This window comes from Ranitomeya imitator, chromosome 1 (assembly GCF_032444005.1).
Source record: "Ranitomeya imitator isolate aRanImi1 chromosome 1, aRanImi1.pri, whole genome shotgun sequence".
Taxonomy (NCBI): Eukaryota; Metazoa; Chordata; class Amphibia; order Anura; family Dendrobatidae; genus Ranitomeya; species Ranitomeya imitator.
The window spans coordinates 732,983,955-733,011,262 of record NC_091282.1 but is presented as its reverse complement, the minus strand read 5'-3'; the positions used below and the strand labels follow the sequence as shown (position 1 = coordinate 733,011,262).

Here is a 27,308-nt window from a genome sequence, read left to right as displayed (position 1 = left end):
GTTTCGCCGCCATCTTTGTTGTGGGCACGTAATTGTAGTTTTGCCCTCACTTGAGGCTCCGCTTCTTCGGGGATGTCTGCTCCGAAGTTCCGCTTAGCCCCCAATGACGGCCCGGTGCTGTCTGTGGTGGACATGCACACTGGCGGGGAGCCCCTGCGGATAGTGCTGAGCGGGGCGCCGGTGCCCAGCGGGAGCACGCTGCTGGAGAAGAGGCGCTGGGTGCGGGAGAACATGGACTGGGTGCGCAGGGTGCTGATGCTGGAGCCCCGCGGGCACCGGGACATGTACGGGGCGCTGCTGGTGCCCAGCGAGGAGGCGCAGGCGCAGCTGGGGGTGCTGTTCATGCACAACGCCGGGTACAGCACCATGTGCGGGCACGCCATCATCGCGCTGGGCCGCTTCGCCATAGACTACGGGCTGGTGGATCCGCAGAGCCCAGAGACCCCGCTCACCATCCACTGCCCCTGCGGCCTGGTACGGGCCTACGTGTCCTACAGCGGCGGCCGCAGCGGACGGGTGCGCTTCCACAGTGTGCCGGCCTTCACCCTGTGCACAGGTAATCCACACAGCGCCACCCTGTGCCCAGGTAATGCACAGAGTACAGCGCCACCCTGTGCCCAGGTAATGCACAGAGTACAGCGCCACCCTGTGCCCAGGTAATGCATAGAGTACAGCGCCACCCTGTGCCCAGGTAATGCATAGAGTACAGCGCCACCCTGTGCCCAGGTAATGCATAGAGTACAGCGCCACCCTGTGCCCAGGTAATGCATAGAGTACAGCGCCACCCTGTGCCCAGGTAATGTATACAGTACAGCGCCACCCTGTGCCCAGGTAATGCATAGAGTACAGCACCACCCTGTGCCCAGGTAATGCATAGAGTACAGCGCCACCCTGTGCCCAGGTAATGCATAGAGTACAGCGCCACCCTGTGCCCAGGTAATGTATACAGTACAGCGCCACCCTGTGCCCAGGTAATACATACAGTACAGCGCCACCTTGTGCCTAGGTAATACATACAGTACAGCACCACCCTGTGTCCAGGTAATACAGTACAGCGCCACCCTGTGCCCAGGTAACACATACAGTACAATGCCACCCTGTGCCCATGTAATACATACAGTACAGCGCCACCCTGTGCTCAGGTAATACAGTACAGCGCCAACCTGTGCCCATGTAATACATACAGTACAGCGCCACCCTGTGCCCAGGTAATGCATATAGTACAGCGCAACCCTGTGCCCAGGTAATACACACAGTACAGCGCCACCCTGTGCCCAGGTAATATGCAGTACAGCGCCACCCTGTGCTCAGGTAATACATGCAGTACAGCGCCACCCTGTGCTCAGGTAGTACATAGAGTACAGCGCCACCCTGTGCCCAGATTATATACAGTACAGCACCACCCTGTGCCCAGGTAATACAGTACAGCGATAACTTGTGCCCAGGTAATGCAGTGGGTAGAGAAAGTATTCATAGTCCTTTAAAATTTTCATTTTGTTTCATTGCAGCCATTTGGTAAATTCAAAAAAGTTCATGTTTTTTCTCATTAATGTACACTCTGCACCCCATCTTCACTGGAAAAAAACAGAAATGTAGACATTTTTGCAAATGTAATAAAAAAGAAAAAGTGAAATATCACATGGTCATAAGTATTCAGACCCTTTGCTCAGTATTGACCCAAAAGATACAAAGTATCATAACACACCGCTCAGGAGACAGTATAAAAGGGTAACAAATTTTATTTAAAGTACACACATGCTAAAAAGAGTGACAACAATCAATAAGCAATAAGAGGAAGGATTATATAAACCCGAGTAGGATGCACAAAAACTAGAGAATGAGGTAGAAAGTAGCTCAGGCTATGGGATGAGGTAAATAACCATGATATAATAGCTTCATAGTGGCATGCATAAAGAGTTAACCATCTTTTACCAAGGTACAAAGTGCAAGTGCATAAGAGGTTAATATAATCACCGACACATACCCATAAAGTCCGCCTGTCCTCAGTCTCAGAGAAAGCCCCGACGCGCGTTTCGCGTTCTTGCTTTGTCAAGGGGAAAAGAAGTTGCTCAGTATTGAGTAGAAGCACCTTTTGAGCTAGTACAACCATGAGTCTTCTTAGGAATGATGCAAAAAGTTTTTCACACCTGGATTTGGGGATCCTCTGCCATTCTTCCTTGCAGATCCTCTCTAGTTTCATCAGGTTGGATGGTGAATGTTGGTGGACAGCCATTTTCAGGTCTCTTCAGAGATGCTCAATTGGGTGTAGGTCAGGGTTCTGGCTGGGCCAGTCAAGAATGGTCACAGAGTTGTTCTGAAGCCACTGCTTTGTTATTTTAGCTGTGTGCTTAGGGTCATTGTCTTGTTGGAAGGTGAACCTTCGGCCAAGTCTGAGGTCCAGAGCTCTCTGGAAGAGGTTTTCATCCAGGATATCTCTGTACTTGGACGCATTCATGTTTCCTTCAATGACAACCAGTCATCTTGTCCCTGCAGCTGAAAAACACCCCCATAGCATGGTGCTTGCCACCACCATGTTTCACTGTTGGGATTGTGTTGGGCAGGTGATGAGCTGTGCCTGGTTTTCTCCACACATATTGCTTAGAATTATCACCAAAAAGGTCTATCTTCGTCTCAGCTGACCAGAGAATCTTATTTCTCACTAGATGGTGGCCCGATTCTAACACATCGGGTATTCTAGAATATGCATGTCCACGTAGTATATTGCTCAGCCCACGTAGTATATTGCCCAGCCACGTAGTATATTGCCTAGCCACGTAGTATATTGCCTAGCCACGTACTATATTGCACAGCCCACGTAGTATATTGCCCAGTCACGTAGTATATTGCACAGCCCACGTAGTATATTGCCCAGCCACGTAGTATATTGCCCAGCCACGTAGTATATTGCCCAACCACGTAGTATATTGCCCAACCACGTAGTATATTGCCCAGCCACGTAGTATATTGCCCAGCCCGCGTAGTATATTGCCCAGCCCGCGTAGTATATTGCCCAGCCCGCGTAGTATATTGCCCAGCCCGCGTAGTATATTGCCCAGCCCGCGTAGTATATTGCACAGCCCGCGTAGTATATTGCACAGCCCGCGTAGTATATTGCACAGCCCGCGTAGTATATTGCCCAGCCCGCGTAGTATAGCAATGTAGGCATCATATCCCTGTTAAAAAAAAAAAAAAAAAGAATTAAAATAAAAAATAGTTATATACTCACCTTCCGTTGGCCCCTGGATCCAGGAAGCGTTTACCGACGCTCCTCGCGCACTCCAGTCTCAAGAGTGCATTGCGGTCTCGCAAGATGATCATCATCTCGCGAGATTGCAATGCATGGACCGGTCACCTGAGCATCGCGAGGAGCGGGAAAAGCGCCGGAAGGTGAGTATATGATGATTTTTTATTTTTTTTTATTATTTTTAACATTAGATCTTTTTATTATTGATGCTGCATAGGCAGCATCAATAGTAAAAAAGTTGGTCACACAGGGTTAATAGCCGAGTTAATGGAGTGCGTTACACCGAGGCATAACGCGGTCCATTAGCGCTGCAATTAACCCTGTGTGAGGGCTCACTGGAGGGGAGTATGGAGCGGGCACTGACTGCGGGGAGGAAGGAGCGGCCATGTTGCCGCCGGATGGCGCCCGTCGCTGATTGGTCGTGGCAATGGTCGTGGGCGTTTTGCCACAACCAATCAGCGACTTGGATTCCATGATAGACAGAGGCAACGACCAATGAATATCCGTGACAGAAAGAAGGTCAGACAAACAGAGAAGAAAGACGAAAGTGACCCTTAGACAATTATATAGTCGTTTGGGAGTCCTTCATGTGTTTTTTTTAAGCAAACTATGCGGGCTTTCGTATGTCTTGCACTGAAGAGAGGCTTCCATCGGGCCACTCTGCCATAAAGGCCCAACTGGTGGAGGGCTGCAGTGATAGTTGACTTTGTGGAACTTTCTCCCATCTCCCTACTGCATCTCTGGAGCTCAGCCACAGTGATCTTGGGATTAATTCTTTACCTCTCTCACCAAGTCTCTTCTCCCACGATTGCTCAGTTTGGCTGGACGGCCAGGTCTAGGAAGACTTCTGGTGGTCCCAAACGTCTTCCATTTAAGGATTATGGAGGCCACTGTGCTCTTAGGAACCTTAAGTACTGCAGAAATTCTTTTGTAACCTGGACCAGATTTGTGCCTTGCCACAATTCTATCTCTGAGCTCCTTGTCCAGTTCCTTTGACCTCATGATTCTCATTTGGTCTGACATGCACTGTGACGTCTGAGGTCTTATATAGACAGGTGTGTGCCTTTCCAAATCAAGTCCTAGCAGTTTAATTAAACACAGCTGGACTCGAATGAAGGAGTAGAACCATCTCAAGGAGGATCACAAGGAAATGGACAGTATGTGAATTAAATGAGTGTCTGAGCAAAGGGTCTGAATACTTATGACCATGTGATATTTCAGTTTTACTTTTTTATTACATTTGCAAAAATTTCTACATTTCTGTTTTTTTTCAGTCAAGTCACCACCACCCCGTGCCCAGGTATTAATGTCAGCTTCCACATAGTACCACCTTGTGCCCTAGAGACAGTGTGCCTCCCCCAGGTGTATAATAGTAACATAGTAACATAGTTAGTAAGGCCGAAAAAAGACATTTGTCCATCCAGTTCAGCCTATATTCCATCATAATAAATCCCCAGATCTACGTCCTTCTACAGAACCTAATTGTATGATACAATATTGTTCTGCTCCAGGAAGACATCCAGGCCTCTCTTGAACCCCTCGACTGAGTTCGCCATCACCACCTCCTCAGGCAAGCAATTCCAGATTCTCACTGCCCTAACAGTAAAGAATCCTCTTCTATGTTGGTGGAAAAACCTTCTCTCCTCCAGACGCAAAGAATGCCCCCTTGTGCCCGTCACCTTCCTTGGTATAAACAGATCCTCAGCGAGATATTTGTATTGTCCCCTTATATACTTATACATGGTTATTGCAGGGGTCTATGCAGGGGTCTAATATGGGGATCAGCGCTCTCTGCGGTAAGGTCTTCCCTTTCTCCAGAATAGGTAACACCACCATGTAGTACATGACTACACCCTGAGTGGCTGACTCACCGCTGTACATGGTCAGCCATGACACATAGCCCTGCACAGGATAACACTCCTCCGGCCTCATCCATAAGTTCTTGACTTACAGCAAAACTCAGAACTCTGTATTCATCTTAGCAGAGCAATGTAAGAAATGACTGCTTGCTGCTCGTCGGGAGCCATAGTGTAGTGCGTGACCAACATGGCGCCTTATGGTAGCGGAGGCGATGTACACACAGGATTGTTCCCAGGAACACTCGGCTGCTCTGCTGCACAGTTTCCAGACTCTCCTGTTCCAGCTTACACAGGCAGTATAGATGGTTTGGTGGCAAAATACAGGATCCACAGTCGACACAGAGAAAATGCCCCTCGTATTGACTGACAATGCTGATTCCATCTGACCTGTTGTGGTCATTTGCAGAACAATAGGTTCGGGTTGAAAGACCCGCAGTCAGTCTTGAAGCAGCCATCCTTTCATGGAGGTCTAAACCCAGGCTGACTGTCCCTTCTTGGTGTTTTTGTATCCAGATGTCACGGTTGATGTGCCTGGCCATGGCAGGGTAGTAGTGGACGTTGCATACGGGGGCGCTTTCTACGCCTTCGTTAGCGCAGAGCGATTTGGATTGGACGTTTGTTCTTCGAGGACGAGAGATCTTGTAGATGCCGCGACCGCGGTATCCGATGCGGTAAAGGCGCAGGTAGCGTACACTACCTCCTACCAGAACTTCTGCATCCGGTCTGCTCTACCTCGCTGGTCGTTATCGTGGACTCCTATTACCGGGAACAAACTAACCCGATTAATGCTTAACTTTCCAGTTAATAACACTTACATTCCGCACCAGTTTGTCTAGCCTCGATTTTTATCGGTGACTAACCGGTGCTATATTTGTTCTGCAGGTTAACATCAGTCATCCTGACAGTGAGGACCTGGCTTTCTTATACGGCACCATATTAACGGATGGGGCGGATGCGTATAGTGAGGAGCCCACTGCCAATATCTGTGTGTTTGCAGATTCCCAGGTACAGGGGGCCGTCGGCTGTAATCTGAACACATTTTATAACAGATTAATTGCTACAGAAGGTGATAATAGTTTCTTAGGACCCAGTCCATTGACCACGTCGGTAATCTGTGGCTGCCGGACAGTAGGTCTGAGATCAGGCTCCTACCCGATGGCTTCCGGGGCTCATTTTTGATTAGCTGACCTGGTGTAATGCCCATGTGATATTTCATCAGGCCGGCTAATTGAGAGAAGAGCTGGGATGCCGTCAGGTAGGTAGTGGTTCTCGGAGGCTACAGATTACCAACAGGGCTTGCGAAACGATGCTCACAATTGCTAATAATGAAACTATTTTGCTGCCTTCATCAAAATAAAGTAGGTGCTAAAGTGTGCGTAGATCCAGATTACAGATCTCCAAATTGTGAGTGCGGGGGGAGCCCAGTCGTCATGGTCTCTTTGCATAAAGCCGCCAGTGAGTGCAGTCAGAGATCACTGTGACTGCTGCGTCGTCTCCTTGTATAGGAGCCAGCAGTGTACAGTGGCTCTTGCAATTTGGTCTTGGTAGTAATTGCTTTCTATATCCTCCGTTATGCACTGTCTATTGCTCGCTGCACAATGAGAGTCGGTGAGCTCTTTGTGAATCTAGAACTCCGTTATTCTCTGCTCCTCTAAGCTGATATACCGCCACAAAGTTCAGCTCAACTTTGATGTCATAAATCGGCTCAGGAGAAGGAAGATCAGAGTCATAAACTCTGGGGTTAGAATGAGCTCACTGACTGATTCCGATAACTCATTCTGCAGCTACTATAGAAGGCAAACGGTGCAACACTTGTAATGAACTGTTATTGCAAGTAATGATTTTTAGTAAATAATACGTGCAGTTCAGTTAATAAAAAATGTCAAAATCCGTTAAAGCCGTTGAGATTTTTACCCTTCGCCACGACAGCACCCCACATGAGAGAGAGGGATCCGCCCATAGGAACAGGAAACCTACAGAATAAAAGGAGGCGGTCCCCTCTCCTCCTCAGTTTAGGTTTCCTGTTCCTACAGGGACCCGGCTTACCTACAGATGAAGAGGATCCCTGGGCCATGCACCCGCCTGCGCCGGTTTCTGTGGGAACGGCAGGGGCTGCGGTACCAGAAGCAGCGGCGGGGGAGCCCCTGCTTGCAGCCTCCCCCCTCGTCTGGCCAAACATCCACGGTCCGGGTCCGGTCACCGTAGGTCCGGCCGGCACTGTGAGGACGCGCGCGCTGCAGCGGCCGGCTTAATAGCCTCTGGCGGCCGCATGGTGGTGAGAGCGGCGCGTCTAACCCGGAAGTCGCGGGAGCACTTCCGGGTTGGTCCGGGGAGGCAGGAGAATGGGCGGCAAGTTTAAAAATGCAGCGCTAGCGTCGGGCCGGTGTGTGTGAAATGGCTTCACCGGCCGACGAAGCGCACCTGCCCGCAGTGCAACAGCGCTCTCCCAGCAGGGAGAGAAGCACGAGGAGCAGCACAAAGAGTGGTGGCCGACCTCCAGAGAAGAGTTCTACCACCAAACGAATTCCGCCTCCAGAACCGGTACCTGTCAGCTTCACTGGGTGAGTTTTTGAAAGAGTCTCTTCCTATATGCTGATATATGTTCCTCCTGTATCCTTCCTCTAGACTAAGAAAAGGACACACAAATCTAAGCATAAAGAGTGTGCTTTATGTACGCAGCCCCTCCCGGATGATTATGCCAAAAAACTGTGTGCAGAGTGTATCATGCAAACTCTACGGCAGGAAAATATCATGACTCCCTCAGATGTCAGAGCTATTATCCGAGAAGAGATGCAGGGTTTGGCGCAGACAAGTAGCGCCAGTACCCGTCAGCCTAGCAGGTCCCGGTCTCCGGTTAGTTCGGAGTCAGAGGGTGTATGTATTTCTTCAGACGAAGAGGGATCTCAGCCGAGCTCATCCGAGACTGAAGGGGGACTTTGTCTTCCCAACAGTAATGTGGACAATTTAATAAAATCTGTCAGGAGCACGATGGGGTGCCCAGATGGGAAAGAAAAGAAATCAGCACAGGACATAATGTTTGCGGGGTTAGGACAGAAGAAACGTAGGTCCTTCCCCGTCATACAAACCATCAAAGATATTGTCAAAAAGGAGTGGGACAAGCAGAATAGAGGGTTTTTACCATCATCCTCTAAAAGGCGCTATCCCTTCAGCGATGAAGACCTAAACACCTGGTCAAAGGTGCCAAAAGTTGATGCTGCGGTAGCCTCCACAACCAAACAGTCGGTCCTACCAGTGGAGGATTCAGGGGTCCTAACAGACCCGCTGGACCGTAAAGCAGAAGCTTTACTAAAGAGGTCATGGGAAGTCAATACGGGGGCGTTCAGGCCCGCCATATCTAGTACCTGTACTGCAAGATCTCTACTAGTATGGACGGAGCAATTGGAGGAACAGATTAGAGGCAAAACTTCGAGGGAATCTATCCTGCTGAAATTGCCTCAAATTAAAGAAGCAGTAGCATTCCTAGCTGATGCCTCAGTGGACTCGCTACGTCTTGCAGCCAGGTCAGCCGGCCTAGTCAACACAGCCCGGCGTGCACTCTGGCTAAAGAATTGGAAGGGGGACGCACAAGCTAAAGCAAAACTTTGTGCGATTCCCTGTCAGGGTGAGTTCCTTTTTGGGAAGACGCTGGATGAACTCCTGAATAAAGCAGGTGAAAGGAAGAAAGGCTTCCCTAACCAGTATCTTCCATCCTACAGGAGAGCCTTCAGGAGACGCCCCTTTACTAGGAACAAGCCGCTTGAACAAAGAGAGCGATGGGAGTCGAAGGACCCAAAGCAAAAAGGTGCCTTTTTTAGCGGGTCCCATAATCCGAGACGTAAATACCGCTAACCAGGAAGTAGGCGGCAGATTAAAATTTTTTCTTCCCCAATGGGGACAGATAACATCCAGCCAGTGGATTCTGGACATTGTGCAATACGGCCTTAAATTAGAATTTGATCGAATCCCTTGGGATTCCTTCATAATAACATCTCCAAAAGGTCAGGACCAACAGAGGGCTCTAGAAATAGAGATCCTATCTCTTCTATCTAAGAAAGTCCTGATTGAAGTTCCCCAGGATCAAAAAGGGAAAGGGTTCTACTCCCCTTTATTCCTGATTAATAAACCAGATGGTTCATTTAGAACCATCATAAATCTTAAAAAATTAAATTCTTTCCTGCGTAATCATACCTTCAAAATGGAATCCATTAGTTCTACCATAAAACTCTTATTCCCTAGGTGTGTCATGGCCGGAATAGACTTAAAGGACGCCTATTACCATCTTCCCATACATGCCGAACATCAGCAGTACCTAAGGGTAGCAGTCACCCTGGAGGGAAAGGTTCGTCACTTTCAATATGTTGCAATGCCATTTGGGCTTTCTATGGCTCCCCGCGTCTTCACTAAGGTGATACTAGAAGTGATGGCTCATCTACGCCAACGAGATACCTTGATAATACCCTACCTAGATGACTTTCTAGTGGTAGGAAGCTCTGCACTTCAATGTAAAACTCGTTTATCTAATACGATCTCGTCCCTACAGGAGTTAGGTTGGATCGTCAACTTCGAAAAATCTCGGCTGAATCCAGAAACCGTTCAGACATTTCTAGGAATCCAGCTAGACTCCGTAAGTCAGAAATGCTTTCTTCCTCAGTCAAAGAGGTTGACTATACAATCAAAGGTATCAGACGCAATACGCAAACCCTACATGACACTAAGAAAGGCCATGTCCTTACTGGGGTCATTATCATCATGTATCCCTGCTGTACCTTGGGCACAATTCCATACCCGTCAATTGCAGTACGAAGTATTGTCGGCTCAGGGGAAAGACGGTTATTTAGAAAGTAGAATAACTCTTTCCAGTAATGTCTTAGAATCGCTATCCTGGTGGCTAGACATGGACCACCTATCACGGGGTGTGCCATGGATAATAGACCCGTCTAAAATAATTACCACCGACGCCAGCCCTATTGGGTGGGGAGCACATATGGAAGACAATCTGGCCCAAAATACTTGGGATCAGACAGAATTAATATGTTCCTCCAACTGGAAGGAGTTAAAAGCAATAGAATGTGCCTTATATCATTTTCTTCCACAGATTCATGGAACAAATGTAAGAATTTACTCAGACAATTCCACCGCAGTGGCATACTTGAACCGTCAGGGTGGTACAAAGTCAGGAAGTCTGATGACCATAGCTGCAAACATCTTTCAGCTGGCAGAGGCTCATCTAACATCCTTAACAGCCCTGCACATCAAAGGTGTAGAGAACATCAGGGCAGACTACCTCAGCAGAAACGAGTTGCGTCAAGGAGAATGGACCTTAAACAAATCCATATTCAGAAGGATAACAGAAGCATGGGGGATACCACAAATCGACCTATTTGCCACAAGAGACAACCGGCAAGTACAAAGGTTCGCTTCCCTGAACACCAGGGATCACCCAGATATGTTGGACTCTCTCCACCATCCTTGGCGGTTCAGACTGGCATATGCCTTTCCTCCAATGTCTCTGATTCCTCTAGTGATCAGAAAGATCAGGAGGGAACAGGCAAGAGTAATCCTCATTGCACCATTCTGGCCGAAAAGACCATGGTTCTCTTGTCTCCAGACCATGTGCCTATGCGATCCTTGGATCCTCCCATCAGACAAGGAGCTGCTGTACCAAGGCCCCTTTTTCCACCCGCAAGTGAAAGGTCTTCACTTGACGGCGTGGAATTTGAGAGGCAACTATTAAGTTCCAGAGGGTTCTCAACAGAACTAGTAAACACCCTCTTATTGAGCAGGAAAAGATCTACCACCCTAATATATAGTAGGGTATGGAATAAATTTTTAGACTTCTACACGGTACCGTTCACTAAGCAAGTTCCACTCACACCTATCCTAGAGTTCTTGCAAAAAGGCCGAGAGTTAGGACTATCTGTAAATACCTTAAGAGTTCAGGTCTCGGCATTAGGAGCCCTATATGGATGCAATATAGCAGCTAATAGGTGGATCTCCAGATTCATAAAATCTTGTGAACGTAGTAAACCGGTCCATATTCCCCGTCTACCTCCGTGGGATTTAAATCTAGTATTAGAGGCCTTAACAAGCTCTCCATTTGAACCATTAGATTCAATACCTTTAAAAATCCTAACATATAAAGTAGCCTTACTAGTAGCCCTAACCTCAGCTAGACGGGTTAGTGACATCCAGGCCCTATCAGTAGACCCACCTTTCTTACTGATATTTCATGATCGGATAGTCCTGAAACCAGACCCCTCATACCTCCCTAAGGTAGCGTCCACCTACCACAGGTCACAAGAAATATTTCTCCCTTCCTTTTTTGATTCACCTGTAACTCCAGAACATCATAAGTTCCACACCTTAGATGTCAGAAGAGCCATCCTGACTTATATAGAAAGGTGTCAGACATGGAGGGAGAGTAGGGCTCTGTTTATCTCCTTTCAGGGCCACAAGAAAGGACATGGGGTCACGAGAGCTACGATATCTCGGTGGATCAGAGAGGCTATCTGCTTGGCCTATACGTCAAAAGGCGAGATTCCTCCAGTGGGTATAAAAGCGCACTCAACACGAGCCATGGCTTCCTCCTGGGCGGAACAAGCAGATGTACCGATCCATTTAATATGTAAGGCTGCAACTTGGTCTACACCTTCTACCTTCTACAACCATTATAGACTTGATCTGTCCACGTCTTCTGATCTGACCTTTGGTAGAGCTGTTCTTAATACAGTAATCCCACCCAAATAATGACTCTCTGAAAATCTCTCATGTGGGGTGCTGTCGTGGCGAAGGGTAAAAAGCCGGATTACGTACCGGTAATGCTCTTTTAATGAGTCCACGACAGCACCCATGTATTACCCTCCCTAAATTATGCACAGCTCTTTCCTTTAAGGTCACAAATAATGGTTGTATAGAGTTAAGAAATTTATGTGACTGAATAAGAATGAATACTAACACTTTTGCGGTTCCCCTTTTTATACTCTGTAACTAAACTGAGGAGGAGAGGGGACCGCCTCCTTTTATTCTGTAGGTTTCCTGTTCCTATGGGCGGATCCCTCTCTCTCATGTGGGGTGCTGTCGTGGACTCATTAAAAGAGCATTACCGGTACGTAATCCGGCTTTTTATCCTGAATGGGAACAATTGCAAAGTGCTTGGAAAAACTATCAATTTTGCAATCTACCTCTCACTAAAAACCCTCTTGTTTGTCAAAAATGGAGGAATTATTAATTTGTTTATTACTCATTGCCCATGTTACAGGCCACCTCTCCAGCCTATAAAAGGTGGCTGGTCTCCTAGGCAAGGAGCATATACTTGCAAGCGCGGCTCTGAAACTGGCTGGATCCGGCGTGTCAGGACGTGGGAAGCCTGGAGGAAGGAGAGCTGTGTGCTCCTGATGACCCCAGGAACATGAGATTAACCCTTTAATTTCGATGAACATGTCAGTCATAAGAAGCGTAAATAATTGGAAGCAATTGTAATTTTTTTATTTTTGCTCTATTATCAGGTTGATCGCAGTCCCACAGGTTCTGGAGTCACCGCTCGTATCGCTCTACAGTACTACAAAGGCCTAATACAGCTGGAGGAGACCCGGACCTTCAAGAGCGGAGCCACAGATTCCCTGTTCACTGGCAAAGCAGTAAAGGTAATTTAAAGAAGTTATCCACTATTATAACGTTTTTTGTTTTTTTTCATAAATCTTGCTATTATGTGCCACTGAAAACATCTACTGTGTTTATTTTAGCAATATTAGCTGTTATCATGCTGTAGCAGCACATCTTCAGTGCTGGATTCAGCTCTCATGGGGTTAATCGACTACTTCCTTATTGTGACCTAATACTACAAGTTCCATGATGCTTTGCAATGCCACTAAGCCCGAATCTAGCACACCCCCTCCAAAAACACACCCAAACCCCTCCCTCCTCTCTCTTCAAAAAGATTTGTGGTGTCATTTCTGTCCAACTCCTCTTTTACATTTGTCCAACCCACACTCCATTACACAGAGAGATAGATAGATAGATAGATAATAGATAGAGAGATAGATAGATATGAGATAGATAGATAGATAGATAGATAGATGTGGGATAGATAGATATGGGATAGATAGATAATAGACAGACAGATGATAGATAGATAGATAGATAGATAGACACAGACAGATAATAGATAGATATGGGATAGAGAGATAATAGATAGATAGATATGGGATAGAGAGATAATAGATAGATAGACACAGACAGATAATAGATAGATATGGGATAGAGAGATGATAGATAGATAGACACAGACAGATAATAGATAGATAGATATGGGATAGAGAGATAATAGATAGATAGATAGATATGGGATAGAGAGATGATAGATAGATAGATAGACACAGACAGATGGATAGAATTAGATAGATATGGGATAGATGGATACATACAGAAATATCTATATATCTATTTCCATAGATATGTCCATATCCATGTTTCTAAACCCCTTCACCCCTGGAGCTTTTTTCGTTTATCGCTCCCCTTCTTTCCAGAGCCATAATGTTTCCGTCAATATGGCCATGTGGGGGCTTATCTTTTGCGGGACAAGTTCTACTTTTGAACGACACCATTGGTTTCACCATGTCGTGTAACAGGAAATGTGAAAAAAATTCAAAGTGCGATGAAATTGCAAAAAAAGTGCAATCCCACACTTGTTTTTTGCTTGCCTTTTTGCTAGGCTCACTAAATGCTAAGGCTGTGTGCACACGTTGCGGATTTGATTGCAGATCCGCAGCGTTTTTTGCCGCACAGAATTGCAGCAAATCCGCATTGTAGTGCACAACCAATGTAAGTCTATGGGAGCCGCAGACTTGTTGTGCACATGCTGCGGAAAAGGCCGCACCGAAACGCAGCTTTTTTTTTTCTCCGCAGCATGTCACTTCTTTTGTGCCGAACTGCAGCGTTTCTGCACCCTTAGGCCGGGATCACACACAGCGAGATACGGCCGAGTCTCACAGGTTAAAACCAAGCTCTGGCACCGGCACTCCGGAGCGGAGCGTGCAGCCGCACAGCAATACATGGAGCCGCACGCTCCGCTCCGGAGTGCCGGTGCCAGAGCTTGTATTTAACCTGCGAGACTCGGCCGTATCTCGCTGTAGTGTGACTCCGGCCTCAAACTTTCATTGAGATGTAGAAAATATCTGCAGTTTTGCTGCGGATGTGGGTCCAAGAAACGCTGCAGTTCAGGAGGAGGGAAGTGTGTGGGTGGTGACCAGGGCCGAACTGGCCATCGGGCACTTCTGGCAAATGCCAGAAGGGCCGGTGCCAGTAGTGGGCCGCTGCACTCTTTCCCCCCTACTCCCGCCAGTGCCGCCGCCGCATTCAACTATACCGGCGTCCATGACGCCGGTATAGTTCAATGCAATGATGGAGGAGAGAGCGTCCGCTGACGCTCCCTCTCCCATCATTCCCCGCTCTGCCTCTGACACTGCGGGTGCACGATGACGTCATATCATCGCAGACCTGCAGTGTCCCGGGCAGACTGCAGACGCCGAGACAGGAGCCAGGAGCAGCGCGGGCAAGAGGAAAGATGAGGAGAGTGTGGAGCCATTATCGGGGGGATGAGATGTGGGTTGTGCTGTATATACCACTGTGTGGGCTGGGCTGTGTATGTACCACTGTGTGGGCTGTGCTGTGTATATACCACTGTGTGGGCTGTGCTGTGTATATACCACTGTGTGGGCTGTGCTGTGTATATACCACTGTGTGGGCTGTGCTGTGTATATACCACTGTGTGGGCTGGGCTGTGTATGTACCACTGTGTGGGCTGTGTATATACCACTGTGTGGGCTGTGCTGTGTATATACCACTGTGTGGGCTGTGCTGTGTATATACCACTGTGTGGGCTGTGCTGTGTATATACCACTGTGTGGGCTGTGCTGTGTATATACCACTGTGTGGGCTGTGCTGTGTATATACCACTGTGTGGGCTGTGCTGTGTATATACCACTGTGTGGGCTGTGCTGTGTATATACCACTGTGTGGGCTGTGCTGTGTATATACCACTGTGTGGGCTGTGCTGTGTATATACCACTGTGTGGGCTGTGTGTTGTGTATACTACTACGCGGGCTGTGCTGTATATACTACTACGCGGGCTGTGCTGTATTTACTACTACGCGGGCTGTGCTGTATATACTACGACCCGGACTGTGCTGTATACTACTACACGGGCTGTGCTGTATACTACTACACGGGCTGTGCTGTAAACTACTATTCGGGCTGTGCTGTATATACTACGACCCGCGCTGTGCTGTATACTACTACATGGGCTGTGCTATATACTATGCAAGTTGTGCTATATTATATGCGGGCTTTGATATATACTATGGGAGGTATATTATATTCTATGGGGGAGGCCGTGTTATATACTACTAGCTATTGAACCCGTTCTACGCCCAGGTGGCGAGCATTTATATTGGTATATGGTCTCCATCCTGTCATGTGCTGCTCCATCCTGCGCCCCCATCCTGTCATGTGCTGCTCAAATCCTGCACCCCTGTTCTGTCATGTGCTGCTGCCATCCTGCAGCCCCATTCTGACATGTGCTGCTCCCATCCTGCGCCACCGTTCTGTAATTTGCTGCTCCCATGCATATGGCCGGTACACTGCTCCATTATGGTTCATGGCCCCCATAACATGCTCCATAGTATATGCCCCATACACTGCTCCATAAATGTTGATGGCCCCCATAAGATGCTTCATAGTATTATATGCCCCGTATGCTGCTGCGATATATATATATAAAAAAAAAAAAATAACATACTCACCTATCGTCGCTGGGCACCGAGTGCTGGGGGGCCTGAGCAGGCGGGGACACCGGCGCGCTGTGGGGGTCAGGTGCCGGTATTGCCGCTAGCTCAGGCCCCCGACACTTGCTATATTCACCTGTCCCCTGTTCCAGCGCTGCACGCCACTTCTTCCGGTCCTCTGGCTGTGACTGTTCAGTCAGAGGGCAGCGCGCATTAAGCGCGTCATCGCGCCCTCTGAACTGTGAAAATCACAGGCAGAGGACCCGGGAGACAGAGCCGCACGCAGCGCTGGAACGGGGGACAGGTGAATATAGCTTATACTTACCCTCCTGGCGCGTCCCTGCCTCTCCGTTGGAGATCGTGGTGTGCGTTCAGTGTTTACGCATACCTCGATCTCCTGGGAGCGTCACTCTGTGGGGTCCAGACTGCGCCGGCGCTTGCGCAGTCTATAAAGGCTTCGGACAGAGTGACGCTCCCAGTGTTATATTATAGATGTGGCTGTGTTATATACTACTGCGGGGGTATATTCTATTCTATGGGGGAGGCTGTCTTATATACTATATGCGAGCACATTTGCAGGATCCTTTTTTTTTTTTGCCGGATCCGTTTTTTCTCAGAGTTGTATTAGCGCCTGATGGCCACACGTTTCATCCGTTTTTTGCTAGATCCGTCGCTGTGCATTTTTTCGACGTACCGAAAAACCGTTTCTCTGTATGTGTTTTCCGTCCGGCGGAAACAGCTTTTTTGACGTATCCTGCCAAAAACGGATGAAACGTGTGGCCATCAGGTGTAATCCGGCGCTAATACAACTCTATGAGAAAAAACGGATCTGGCGTAAAAAAAAGGATTCGGCGAAAATAAACGGATCCGGTGGAAAAAACAGATCTGGTGGAAAAAAAAAAAAAACATCCGGCGGAAAAAAACGGATCCGGCGGAAAAAAAACATCCCGGTGGAAAAAAATGGATCCTGCAAATGTGCTCGCAGGATGCGTTTCACCCATAGACTTGTATTAGCGACAGATGGCCACAAGTCGCGTCCGTCGTGCTACGGATCAGTCGTGTTTTGGAATACCGTCGGCACGAAAAAACGTTCAAGTGAACGTTTTTTTGGCCGTTGCGGCAGAAACTCCGCCCCCTCCTCCCCGCACTTCAGAATGGGCAGCAGATGCGTTGAAAAACTGCATCCGCTGCCCACTTCGTACACAAATTTCACAGCGTGCGTCGGTACGTCGGCCCGACGCATAGCGACGGACCTGTACCGACGCAAGAGTGAAAGAGGCCTTAATGAGCGTTGAATTTTTTAAAAATAAAGAAAAAAACGGCGTGGGCTCCCGTGCAATTCTCTGCGCCAGAAGGGGAAAGCCGACGGCCGGGGGCCAATATTTGTAGCCTGCTATGAATATCAGCCCGCAGCTGTCTGCGTAGCCTTTACTGGCTATTAAAATAGGAGGACCCCCCCAAAAAAATGATGTGGGGTCCCCCTATATTTTATAGCCAGAAAGGCTACGCAGACAGCTGCGGGCTTATATTCATAGCCTAGAGAGGGGCCATGGATATTGGCCCCCCCTCGGCTACAAATACCAGTCCGCAGCCATCCCAGAAATGGCGCATCTGTAAGATGCGCCAATTCCGGCACTTAGCCCCTCTCTTCCCACTCCCGAGTAGCGGTGGGATATGGGGTAATAAGGGGTTAATGTCACCTTGCTATTGTAAGGTGACATGAAGCCGGGTTAATAACGGAGAGGCGTCAATAAGACGCCTATCCATTACTAATCCAATAGTAAGAAAGGGTTAATAAAACACACACATTTGGAAAAAAATATTTTAATATTCTTCATTTAACCATACTTACCATACTTCTGCGCCTGCAAAAAAAAGTAAAATAATAAACCGTATACTACCTGTCCGACGCAGTCCAATTAATAACGAGTGTCCCACGACGATCTCCCCTATAGAACAGTGACATCGGGTGATGTCACTGCTCTATAGGACCCTCAGTGACACACTGACAGGAGACAATGGCTCCTGCAGTGCATCACTGAGGTTACTCTAGTTCACTGGTCTCACTTTATGGCAATTGCTGCGTGGGAAAATGTCTCACCCAGCAATGCCAATAGTGAGACTAGGGACTATTTTCTCACAGGGGCGTAGGAATACCTTGTGAGGAATACATGATGGAAGGATACCTTCCATCATTGTGTTCCTGGAGCCCCTGGAGAGTGGTCGCATCAACTGATGCTCCTGCTCTCCACGGGAGATCGTCGTGGGACACTCGTTTTAATTGGATTTCTGCGGACAGGGAGTATATTGTTTGTTTATTATTTTAATATTTTTTACAGGTGACAATGGCTTCGGGGAACAAAGTGACAAGTGATGGTGAGTATGTACTCTATGTTATATGTACTGTATGTCTGTAGTATGTATGTACTGTATGTCGCATGTCGTCGCATGGTGCATGTCGTTGCATGGTGCATGTCGCATGCCGGCGCATGGTGCATGTAGCATGTCGCATGGTGCATGTAGTCGCATGGTGCATGTCATCGCATGGTGCATGTAGCATGTCATCGCATGGTGCATGTAGCATGTCGTCGCATGGTACATGTCGCATGCCGTCGCATGGCGCATGTTGTTGCATGGTGCATGTCGTCGCATGGTGCATGTCGGTGCATGTTGCACGCCTCTGCATGGTGCATGTCACATGCCGCTGCATGTCGTCGCATGGTGCATGCCAGCGCATGGTGCATGTAGCATGTCGCCGCATGGTGCATGTCACCGCATGGTGCATGTCGCATGCCGTCGCATGGTGCATGACGCATGTCGTCGCATGGTACATGTCGCATGCCGTCGCATGGTGCATGTAGCTGTATGGTGCATGTCGCTGCATGGTGCATGTCGCTGCATGGTGCATGTCGTCGCATGGTGCATGTCGTCGCATGCCGCTGCATGGTGCATGTCGTCGCATGCCGCTGCATGGTGCATGTCGCATGCCGTCGCATGGTGCATGGCGCATGTCGTCGCATGGTACATGTCGCATGCCGTCGCATGGTGCATGTCGCTGCATGGTGCATGTCGCTGCATGGTGCATGTCGTCGCATGGTGCATGTCGTCGCATGGTGCATGTCGTCGCATGGTGCATGTCGCATGCCGCTGCATGGTGCATGTTGCATGCCGTCGCATGGTGCATGTCGCTGCATGGTGCATGTCGCTGCATGGTGCATGTCGTCGCATGGTGCATGTCGTCGCATGGTACATGTCGCATGCCGTCACATGGTGCATGCAGCATGTCGTCGCATGGTGCATGTAGCATGGTGCATGTAGCATGGTGCATGTCATCGCATGGTGCATGTAGCATGTCGTCGCATGGTGCATGTCGTCGCATGTTACATGGTGTGTGTTGTATGTATGTACTGAGTGTTTTTTTTTTTTTCATTCAACACATTAGCCGGATGATGGGACTACAACTGTCCCATCATTGGCTAATGTGCCAGTCACTGTCAGTGTAGCAGGCAGAGCCCGATGGGACTTGTAGTCCCATCGGACGATGCCTGCACACACATACATACACATATATATACATACACACACACACACACACACCAACAACCCCCCACAGGAGACCCCCGGCCGCTGCATGGTGCATGTCGTCGCATGCCGCTGCATGGTGCATGTCGCATGCCGTCGCATGGTGCATGGCGCATGTCGTCGCATGGTACATGTCGCATGCCGTCGCATGGTGCATGTCGCTGCATGGTGCATGTCGTCGCATGGTGCATGTCGTCGCATGGTGCATGTCGTCGCATGGTGCATGTCGTCGCATGCCGCTGCATGGTGCATGTTGCATGCCGTCGCATGGTGCATGTCGCTGCATGGTGCATGTCGTCGCATGGTGCATGTCGTCGCATGGTACATGTCGCATGCCGTCACATGGTGCATGCAGCATGTCGTCGCATGGTGCATGTAGCATGGTGCATGTAGCATGGTGCATGTCATCGCATGGTGCATGTAGCATGTCGTCGCATGGTGCATGTCGTCGCATGTTACATGGTGTGTGTTGTATGTATGTACTGAGTGTTTTTTTTTTTTTCATTCAACACATTAGCCGGATGATGGGACTACAACTGTCCCATCATTGGCTAATGTGCCAGTCACTGTCAGTGTAGCAGGCAGAGCCCGATGGGACTTGTAGTCCCATCGGACGATGCCTGCACACACATACATACACATATATATACATACACACACACACACACACCAACAACCCCCCACAGGAGACCCCCGGCGCCGAGCGGCACAGGAGACCCCCGGCGCCGAGCGGCACAGGAGACCCCCGGCGCCGAGCGGCACAGGAGACCCCCGGCGCCGAGCGGCACAGGAGACCCCCGGCGCCGAGCGGCACAGGAGACCCCCGGCGCCGAGCGGCACAGGAGACCCCCGGCGCCGAGCGGCACAGGAGACCCCCGGCGCCGAGCGGCACAGGAGACCCCCGGCGCCGAGCGGCACAGGAGACCCCCGGCGCCGAGCGGCACAGGAGACCCCCGGCGCCGAGCGGCACAGGAGACCCCCGGCGCCGAGCGGCACAGGAGACCCCCGGCGCCGAGCGGCACAGGAGACCCCCGGCGCCGAGCGGCACAGGAGACCCCCGGCGCCGAGCGGCACAGGAGACCCCCGGCGCCGAGCGGCACAGGAGACCCCCGGCGCCGAGCGGCACAGGAGACCCCCGGCGCCGAGCGGCACAGGAGACCCCCGGCGCCGAGCGGCACAGGAGACCCCCGGCGCCGAGCGGCACAGGAGACCCCCGGCGCCGAGCGGCACAGGAGACCCCCGGCGCCGAGCGGCACAGGAGACCCCCGGCGCCGAGCGGCACAGGAGACCCCCGGCGCCGAGCGGCACAGGAGACCCCCGGCGCCGAGCGGCACAGGAGACCCCCGGCGCCGAGCGGCACAGGAGACCCCCGGCGCCGAGCGGCACAGGAGACCCCCGGCGCCGAGCGGCACAGGAGACCCCCGGCGCCGAGCGGCACAGGAGACCCCCGGCGCCGAGCGGCACAGGAGACCCCCGGCGCCGAGCGGCACAGGAGACCCCCGGCGCCGAGCGGCACAGGAGACCCCCGGCGCCGAGCGGCACATGCCGGCACCCAGACCCCAGCGTCAGGCATCCACGCACTCCCCCCAGCAGAGCCAGCACAGCCCTGTCCTTAGATCCCAGCGTGAGCAGTGAGCACACATAGCCCCGCCCGCCCCCAGCACAGCCCTGCAGGCAGCCCCGCCCCCAGCCCAGTCACTTTTGCTGAGTGACTGCAGACTGTGGGGGCTGGTCACGCCTGCTGCTGACGTCACGTCAATTTTCAGAGCCTGGAAATTGACGTGACGTCGGCGGAAATGAGCGGCGGCTGCAGTCTGGGGGTCATGTGACCCGTACCCAGCTGCAGCCATAGCGCCGCTCACAGGCAAAAACGACAACGCAAGGTATTTACACAATGCAATAGGGGCCCTGGGGGGATACATTGGGGGGTTACATGAAAGTAGTGGACAACCCCTTTAAGGAAAGTTCTTGCACCAAACTAACATCTGTGTCTGTGCTTTTTCCACCTACGGTCCTCTTCTGCATATGGAAGACCCATGGCAGCCATGTGTAATCCTCAGCTGAAACTTGTAGAAGAGGCCGTTCTTGTAGCATCCTGCATTAGGACATGGCAGCCATTGATTTCCGTGCATCGCTCTTCGCTGATTTACTTCTCTCCTCTCCAGGAGACGGTTTGCGGTGACTACAGAGCGGTGATCGTGGAGGTGTCCGGTCAGGCGCACTACATCGGCACGGCCAGCTTTACTCTGGAGAGCGATGACCCCCTGAAGGACGGATTTTTGCTGAAATAAGGATTCACATTACATTTGCTTTTTAATTACCCCCCCTTTTTTTTCTTTTGTTTTTTTCCTACCATTCTTTAACAAGCCATAATATTTCTTTTTCTTTTTCTATCAACATAATTTTTTTTATTTTTGCTCAGCTGTTGTTTTTATTAACCCTGTTTGGGGGTGTATACTTTTTGATCACATTTTGTTTGGTAATGGCAGTGTATTATTCTTCCCCATTTCTGCATTCACGTTATGGGATAAATATTTTTTGTAATATATTGCATTGAGCAAATAGATAGATAGATAGATAGATAGATAGATAGATAGATAGATAGATAGATAGATAGATATATAAAATCAGGCTTGCCGCTCTCACTATACAGCACCCCCGGCCGTGAAGATTTTTACGTGTGTGAATAAATTTACCTGTCTCGGATGATCGGCGAGTGCTGCCTCTTTCTTCTTCGCAATTGATATATATAGATAGATATATAGAGAGAGAGAGATATATTATATACACACACACACACACACACACACACACACACACTATACAGTGATACAGTGCTTTGCGAAAGTATTCGGCCCCCTGGAACTTTTCCATCTTTTCCCACATATGGTTCAAACATAAAGATGCCAAATGTAAATTTTTGGTCAAGAATCAACAACAAGTGGAACACAATTGTGAAGTTGAATGAAATTTATTGGTTATTTTAGATTTTTGTGGAAATTCAAAAACTGAAAAGTGGGACGTGCAATATTATTCAGCCCCTTTACTTTGAGTGCAGCAAACTCACTCCAGAAGTTCATTGTGGATCTCTGAATGATCCAATGTTGTCCTTAATGCCAAATGATGATAAATATAATCCACCTGTGTGTAATCAAGTCTCCGTATAAATGCACCTGCTCTGTGATAGTCTCAGGGTTCTGTTTGAAGCACAGAGAGCATCATGAAGACCAAGGAACACAACAGGCAGGTCCGTGATACTGCTGTGGAGAAGTTTAAAGCCGGATTTGGATACAAAATGATTTCCAAAACTTTAAACATCCCAAGGAGCACTGTGCAAGCGATCATATTGAAATGGAAGGAATATCATACCACTGCAAATCTACCAAGACCCGGCCGTCCCTCTAAACTTTCATCTCAATCAAGGAGAAGACTGATCAGAGATGCAGCCAAGAGGCCCGGGATCACTCTGAATGAACTGCAGAGATCTACAGCTGAGGTGGGACAGTCTGTCCATAGGACAACAATCAGTCGTACACTGCACAATTCTGGTCTTTATGGAAGAGTGGCAAGAAAAAAGACATTTCTCAAAGAAATCCATAAAAAGTGTTGTTTAAAGTTTGCAACAAGCCACCTGGGAGACACACCCAACATGTGGAAGAAGGTGCTCTGGTCAGATGAAACCAAAATCGAACTTTTTGGCAACAATGCCAAACGATATGCTTGGCGTAAAGGCAACACAGCTCATCACCCTGAACACACCATCCCCACTGTCAAACGTGGTGGCAGCATCATGGTTTGGGCCTGCTTTTCTTCAGCAGGGACAGGAAAGATGGTTAAAATTGATGGGAAGATGGATGGAGCCAAATACAGGACCATTCTTGAAGAAAACCTGTTGGATTCTGCAAAAGACCTGAGACTGGGACGGAGATTTGTCTCCCAACAAGACAATGATCCCAAACATAAACCAAAATCTACAGTGGAATGGTTCACAAATAAATGTATCCAGGTGTTAGAATGGCCAAGTCAAAGTCCAGACCTCAATCCAATCGAGAATCTGTGGAAAGAGCTGAAAACTGCTGTTCACAAACGATCTCCATCAAACCTCACTGAGCTCGAGCTGTTTGCCAAGGAAGAATGGGCAAGAATTTCAGTCTCTCGATGTACAAAACTGATAGAGACATACCCCAAGTGACTTGCAGCTGTAATCACAGCAACAGGTGGCGCAACAAAGTATTAAGTTAAAGGGGCCAAATAATATTGCACGCCCCACTTTTCAGTTTTTTAATTTCCACAAAAATTTTAAATAACCAATAAATTTCATTCAACTTCACAATTGTGGTCCACTTGTTGTTGATTCTTCACCAAAAATTTACATTTGGTATCTTTATGTTTGAAGCATGATATGTGGGAAAAGGTTGAAAAGTTCCAGGGGGCCGAATACTTTCGCAAGGCACTGTATATATATATATATATATAGAGAGAGAGAGAGAGTGTTTTTGGCAAAGCCAGCTTACCGCTTTGAAGAAACAGGAATACATCCAACCTGTGGTTACAGTTTGCATGGAAAATGGATTGGGATAAATCCACACATGTAAAGAAAAAACTTTTTGTCTCTCAAGCAATCAGTCCAATGGTAGAGTAAACTATACCTTTTATTTATCCATTAAAAAGTTCCAGATTTCTTCAGTAACAATATTGCATACATTCAATCCCTTATGGGCGACATGTTTCGACACCACATGTGTTTTCCTCCGGGTCCAAATGAGTACTGAATCAAGACCGCTGGTGAAACAGAGTTTTTTTATTTATATACAGTATAGACCAAACGTTTGGACACACCTCATTTAAAGATTTTTCTGTATTTTCATGACTATGAAAATTGTAAATTCACACTGAAGGCATCAAAACTATGAATTAACACATGTGGAATTATATACTATACAAAAAAATGTGAAACAACTGAAATTATGTCTTATATTCTAGGTTCTTCAAAGTAGCCACCTTTTGCTTTGATGACTGGTTTGCACACTCTTGGCATTCTCTTGATGAGCTTCAAGAGGTAGTCACCGGGAATGGTTTTCACTTCACAGGTGTGCCCTGTCAGGTTTAATAAGTGGGATTTCTTGCCTTATAAATGGGGTTGGGACCATCAGTTCTGTTGTGCAGAAGTCTGGTGGATACACAGCTGATAGTCCTACTGAATAGACTGTTAGAATTTGTATTATGGCAAGAAAAAAGCAAGAAAAGAAAAACGAGTGGCCATCATTACTTTAAGAAATGGTCAGTCGGTCCGAAAAATTGGGAAAACTTTGAAAGTGTCCCCATGTGCAGTTGCAGAAACCATCAAGCGCTACAAAGAATCTGGCTCACATGAGGACCGCCCCAGGAAAGGAAGACCAAAAGTCACCTCTGCTTCTGAGGATAAGTTTATCCGAGCCACCAGCCTCAGAAATTGCAGGTTAATAGCAGCTCAGATTAGAGACCAGGTCAATGCCACACAGAGTTCTAGCAGCAGACACATCTCTACAACAACTGTTAAGAGGAGACTTTGTGCAGCAGGCCTTCATGGTAAAATAGCTGCTAGGAAACCACTGCTAAGGACAGGCAACAAGCACTAGGGGTCCAACTGCTGGGGTCAGCAGCAGAATGGGGAACCTATGAGAATTAAGTGGCAGTGTCCATGTTCATTTGCCACGCCATTCATTCTGTATGGGGCTGCCAGAATAAAACTGCAGTATAAGGAGTGAATGGAGTGGCGGCGAAGCACGTGCACTGCAGCGCCATTCTAAAAGTTTCTTGTTCTGTCGATCAGTGCAAGTCCCAGCAGTTGGACCCCCACAGAGAGCCCCTTTAAATATTAATGCTATTTGAACCACTAGGCGGGAGAGTTGCACATAGTGAGCAGTCATGTGACTTTATGGACTGGAGCCTTATTCACACGTCCGTTTTTTGTGTATCAAAGAAACTGTACTGGTGTCGTGTTCCGGATCAGTGTGTTTCATGCATCATCCATTTTTAACATCCACGGTTTTCATTTATGGATGAATTACCAGGCTTCTCCTATCCTTTGCAATGTTAGATATGGATGGCACACGGATGTTATCAGTGTTCTATACGTGTTTTTCATGGGCCCATAAACTTGTATTGTCATTTTTCATCTGTGATACTGGAAAAAACAGACAGTCTATGAAAAAATATAGCCATGTGAACACCCCCATAGACTGCGGTGTACATAGTGTATCTGTGGAAAATACGGAGAGAACATGGATGTTCTGCAATTGTTCTGGACATTGGATCAGTAGATAGTGGATGCGATTTTATTACCCAGTGAAGGCAAATCTGTAGATTGGAAACTGAACTCTTCCACTAAGGACATTTTTCTGAGCTCAGGGAACATGTAAAACCTCACATATGTTGGGTATATGTGTGTGCCTGTGACTACTTCTGATGATAACGCTGACATTCTTCTGGCTTAATGTTTATTTTTACATATTGTAGCCTCTATTCACCATTGCTGATTTGTGGAGGTCCGGATCCAGAGACCCCTCCAATTGCTGAAACCAGTGGGAAAGAAGAGTTTTCTACTGACCCTTAAAAATGATATATAAAGTCCTTACACTAATCTGCTGGCGCTGAAAACTGTTGTCTAGCACTATTCACAGGTGGGCGGCGCCGATAACGTCACGTCTCAACTTACTTGCTGGGACATGTACTTCATTAGCAGGTATAAGTGATGAATAAGACAATCACATGATAACTGCCAATCATTCAGATGTTTCGGCAAAAATGTGGTGGCATAACGTAATCAGTGCCACTCGCCTCCCGATGGGCAGCACCAGACAACACAAGGATGCCTCTGGTTTGCTGATGGCAGCCCTTCTGTTGCAGTAATCCACTATCCGCCGCCGCCGAACACCCAAACCCCCTCCCCGTTGGAAGTCCAGATCACTGTACAGTGGTTAAAGGGGGTCGGGTTCCTCTGGAATCTGCCTGATGGAGTGGCTTGTGCCACATCTGTCGGAGGTAGCCTTTTCAGCCTGTGGCCTCTGACAGATGTAGAAGCGCCTAATTCAAAATTGAGTCTTGCGGCCCGGCTCGCTCTAGTTAAACCACTGTTGGCCTACAGGTGATGGACGCCATTATTAAAATAAACACATTCCTCTCCAGTCCATCCTTAACTCTGCTGCCCGACTAAACCATCTCTCTCCTCGCTACTCCTCCGCTTCCCCTCTGCAAATCTCTTCACTGGCTCCCATTCCCTCAGCGTATCCAGTTCAAATTGCTAATACTGACCTACAAAGCCATCCACAACCTGTCTCCTCCATATATCTCTGACCTAATCTCCCGATATCTTCCCTCACGTGATCTCCGGTCCTCCCAAGACCTCCTTCTCTCCTCCACACTTATTCGCTCCTCATCCAACCGCCTCCAAGACTTCTCCCGAATATCCCCCATCCTCTGGAACTCTCTGCCCCAACACGTCCGACTATCAACCACATTCGGATCCTTCAGACGGAACCTGAAAACTCATCTCTTCAGGAAAGCCTACAGCCTGCACTGACACCGCTGCTGCCTCATCACTATCGAAGCTACCGCCTCACCAACACCGGAGCTACCGCCTCACCAACACCGGAGCTCCTGCAACCCTCATCCTACTGTCTCCTTCCCCACCATCCTGTAGAATGTAAGCCCGCAAGGGCAGGGTCCTCGCCCCTCTGTATCAGTCTGTAATTGTTAGTTTGTTTACTGTATGTGATATCTGTATTTGTATGTAACCCCTTCTCATGTACAGCACCATGGAATCAATGGTGCTATACAAATAAATAATAATAATTCCTGAA

General features: G+C 48.5%; 1 protein-coding gene across 1 annotated transcript; it reads left to right on the top strand.

Moving 5' to 3' along the window:
* The first annotated feature begins 72 nt into the window (after positions 1-72).
* L3HYPDH (trans-L-3-hydroxyproline dehydratase) lies at positions 73-22,176 on the top strand. Its single transcript, XM_069733432.1, has 5 exons — positions 73-556; positions 5,617-5,786; positions 5,986-6,108; positions 12,609-12,746; positions 21,633-22,176. The coding sequence occupies exons 1-5, from the start codon at positions 73-75 to the stop codon at positions 21,756-21,758; spliced, it is 1,041 nt and encodes a 346-aa protein (XP_069589533.1). The 3' UTR covers positions 21,759-22,176.
* The last annotated feature ends 5,132 nt before the right edge of the window (positions 22,177-27,308 follow it).

Coding starts and splice junctions, on each gene's coding strand:
- L3HYPDH (XM_069733432.1), top strand. CDS start 73: ATGTCTGCTCCGAAGTTCCGCTTAGCCCCCAATGACGGCCCGGTGCTG. Junction 5,787..5,985: donor CCGATGCGGTAAAGGCGCAG/GTAGCGTACACT, acceptor TTTGTTCTGCAG/GTTAACATCAGTCATCCTGA. Junction 6,109..12,608: donor GTGTGTTTGCAGATTCCCAG/GTACAGGGGGCC, acceptor CTCTATTATCAG/GTTGATCGCAGTCCCACAGG.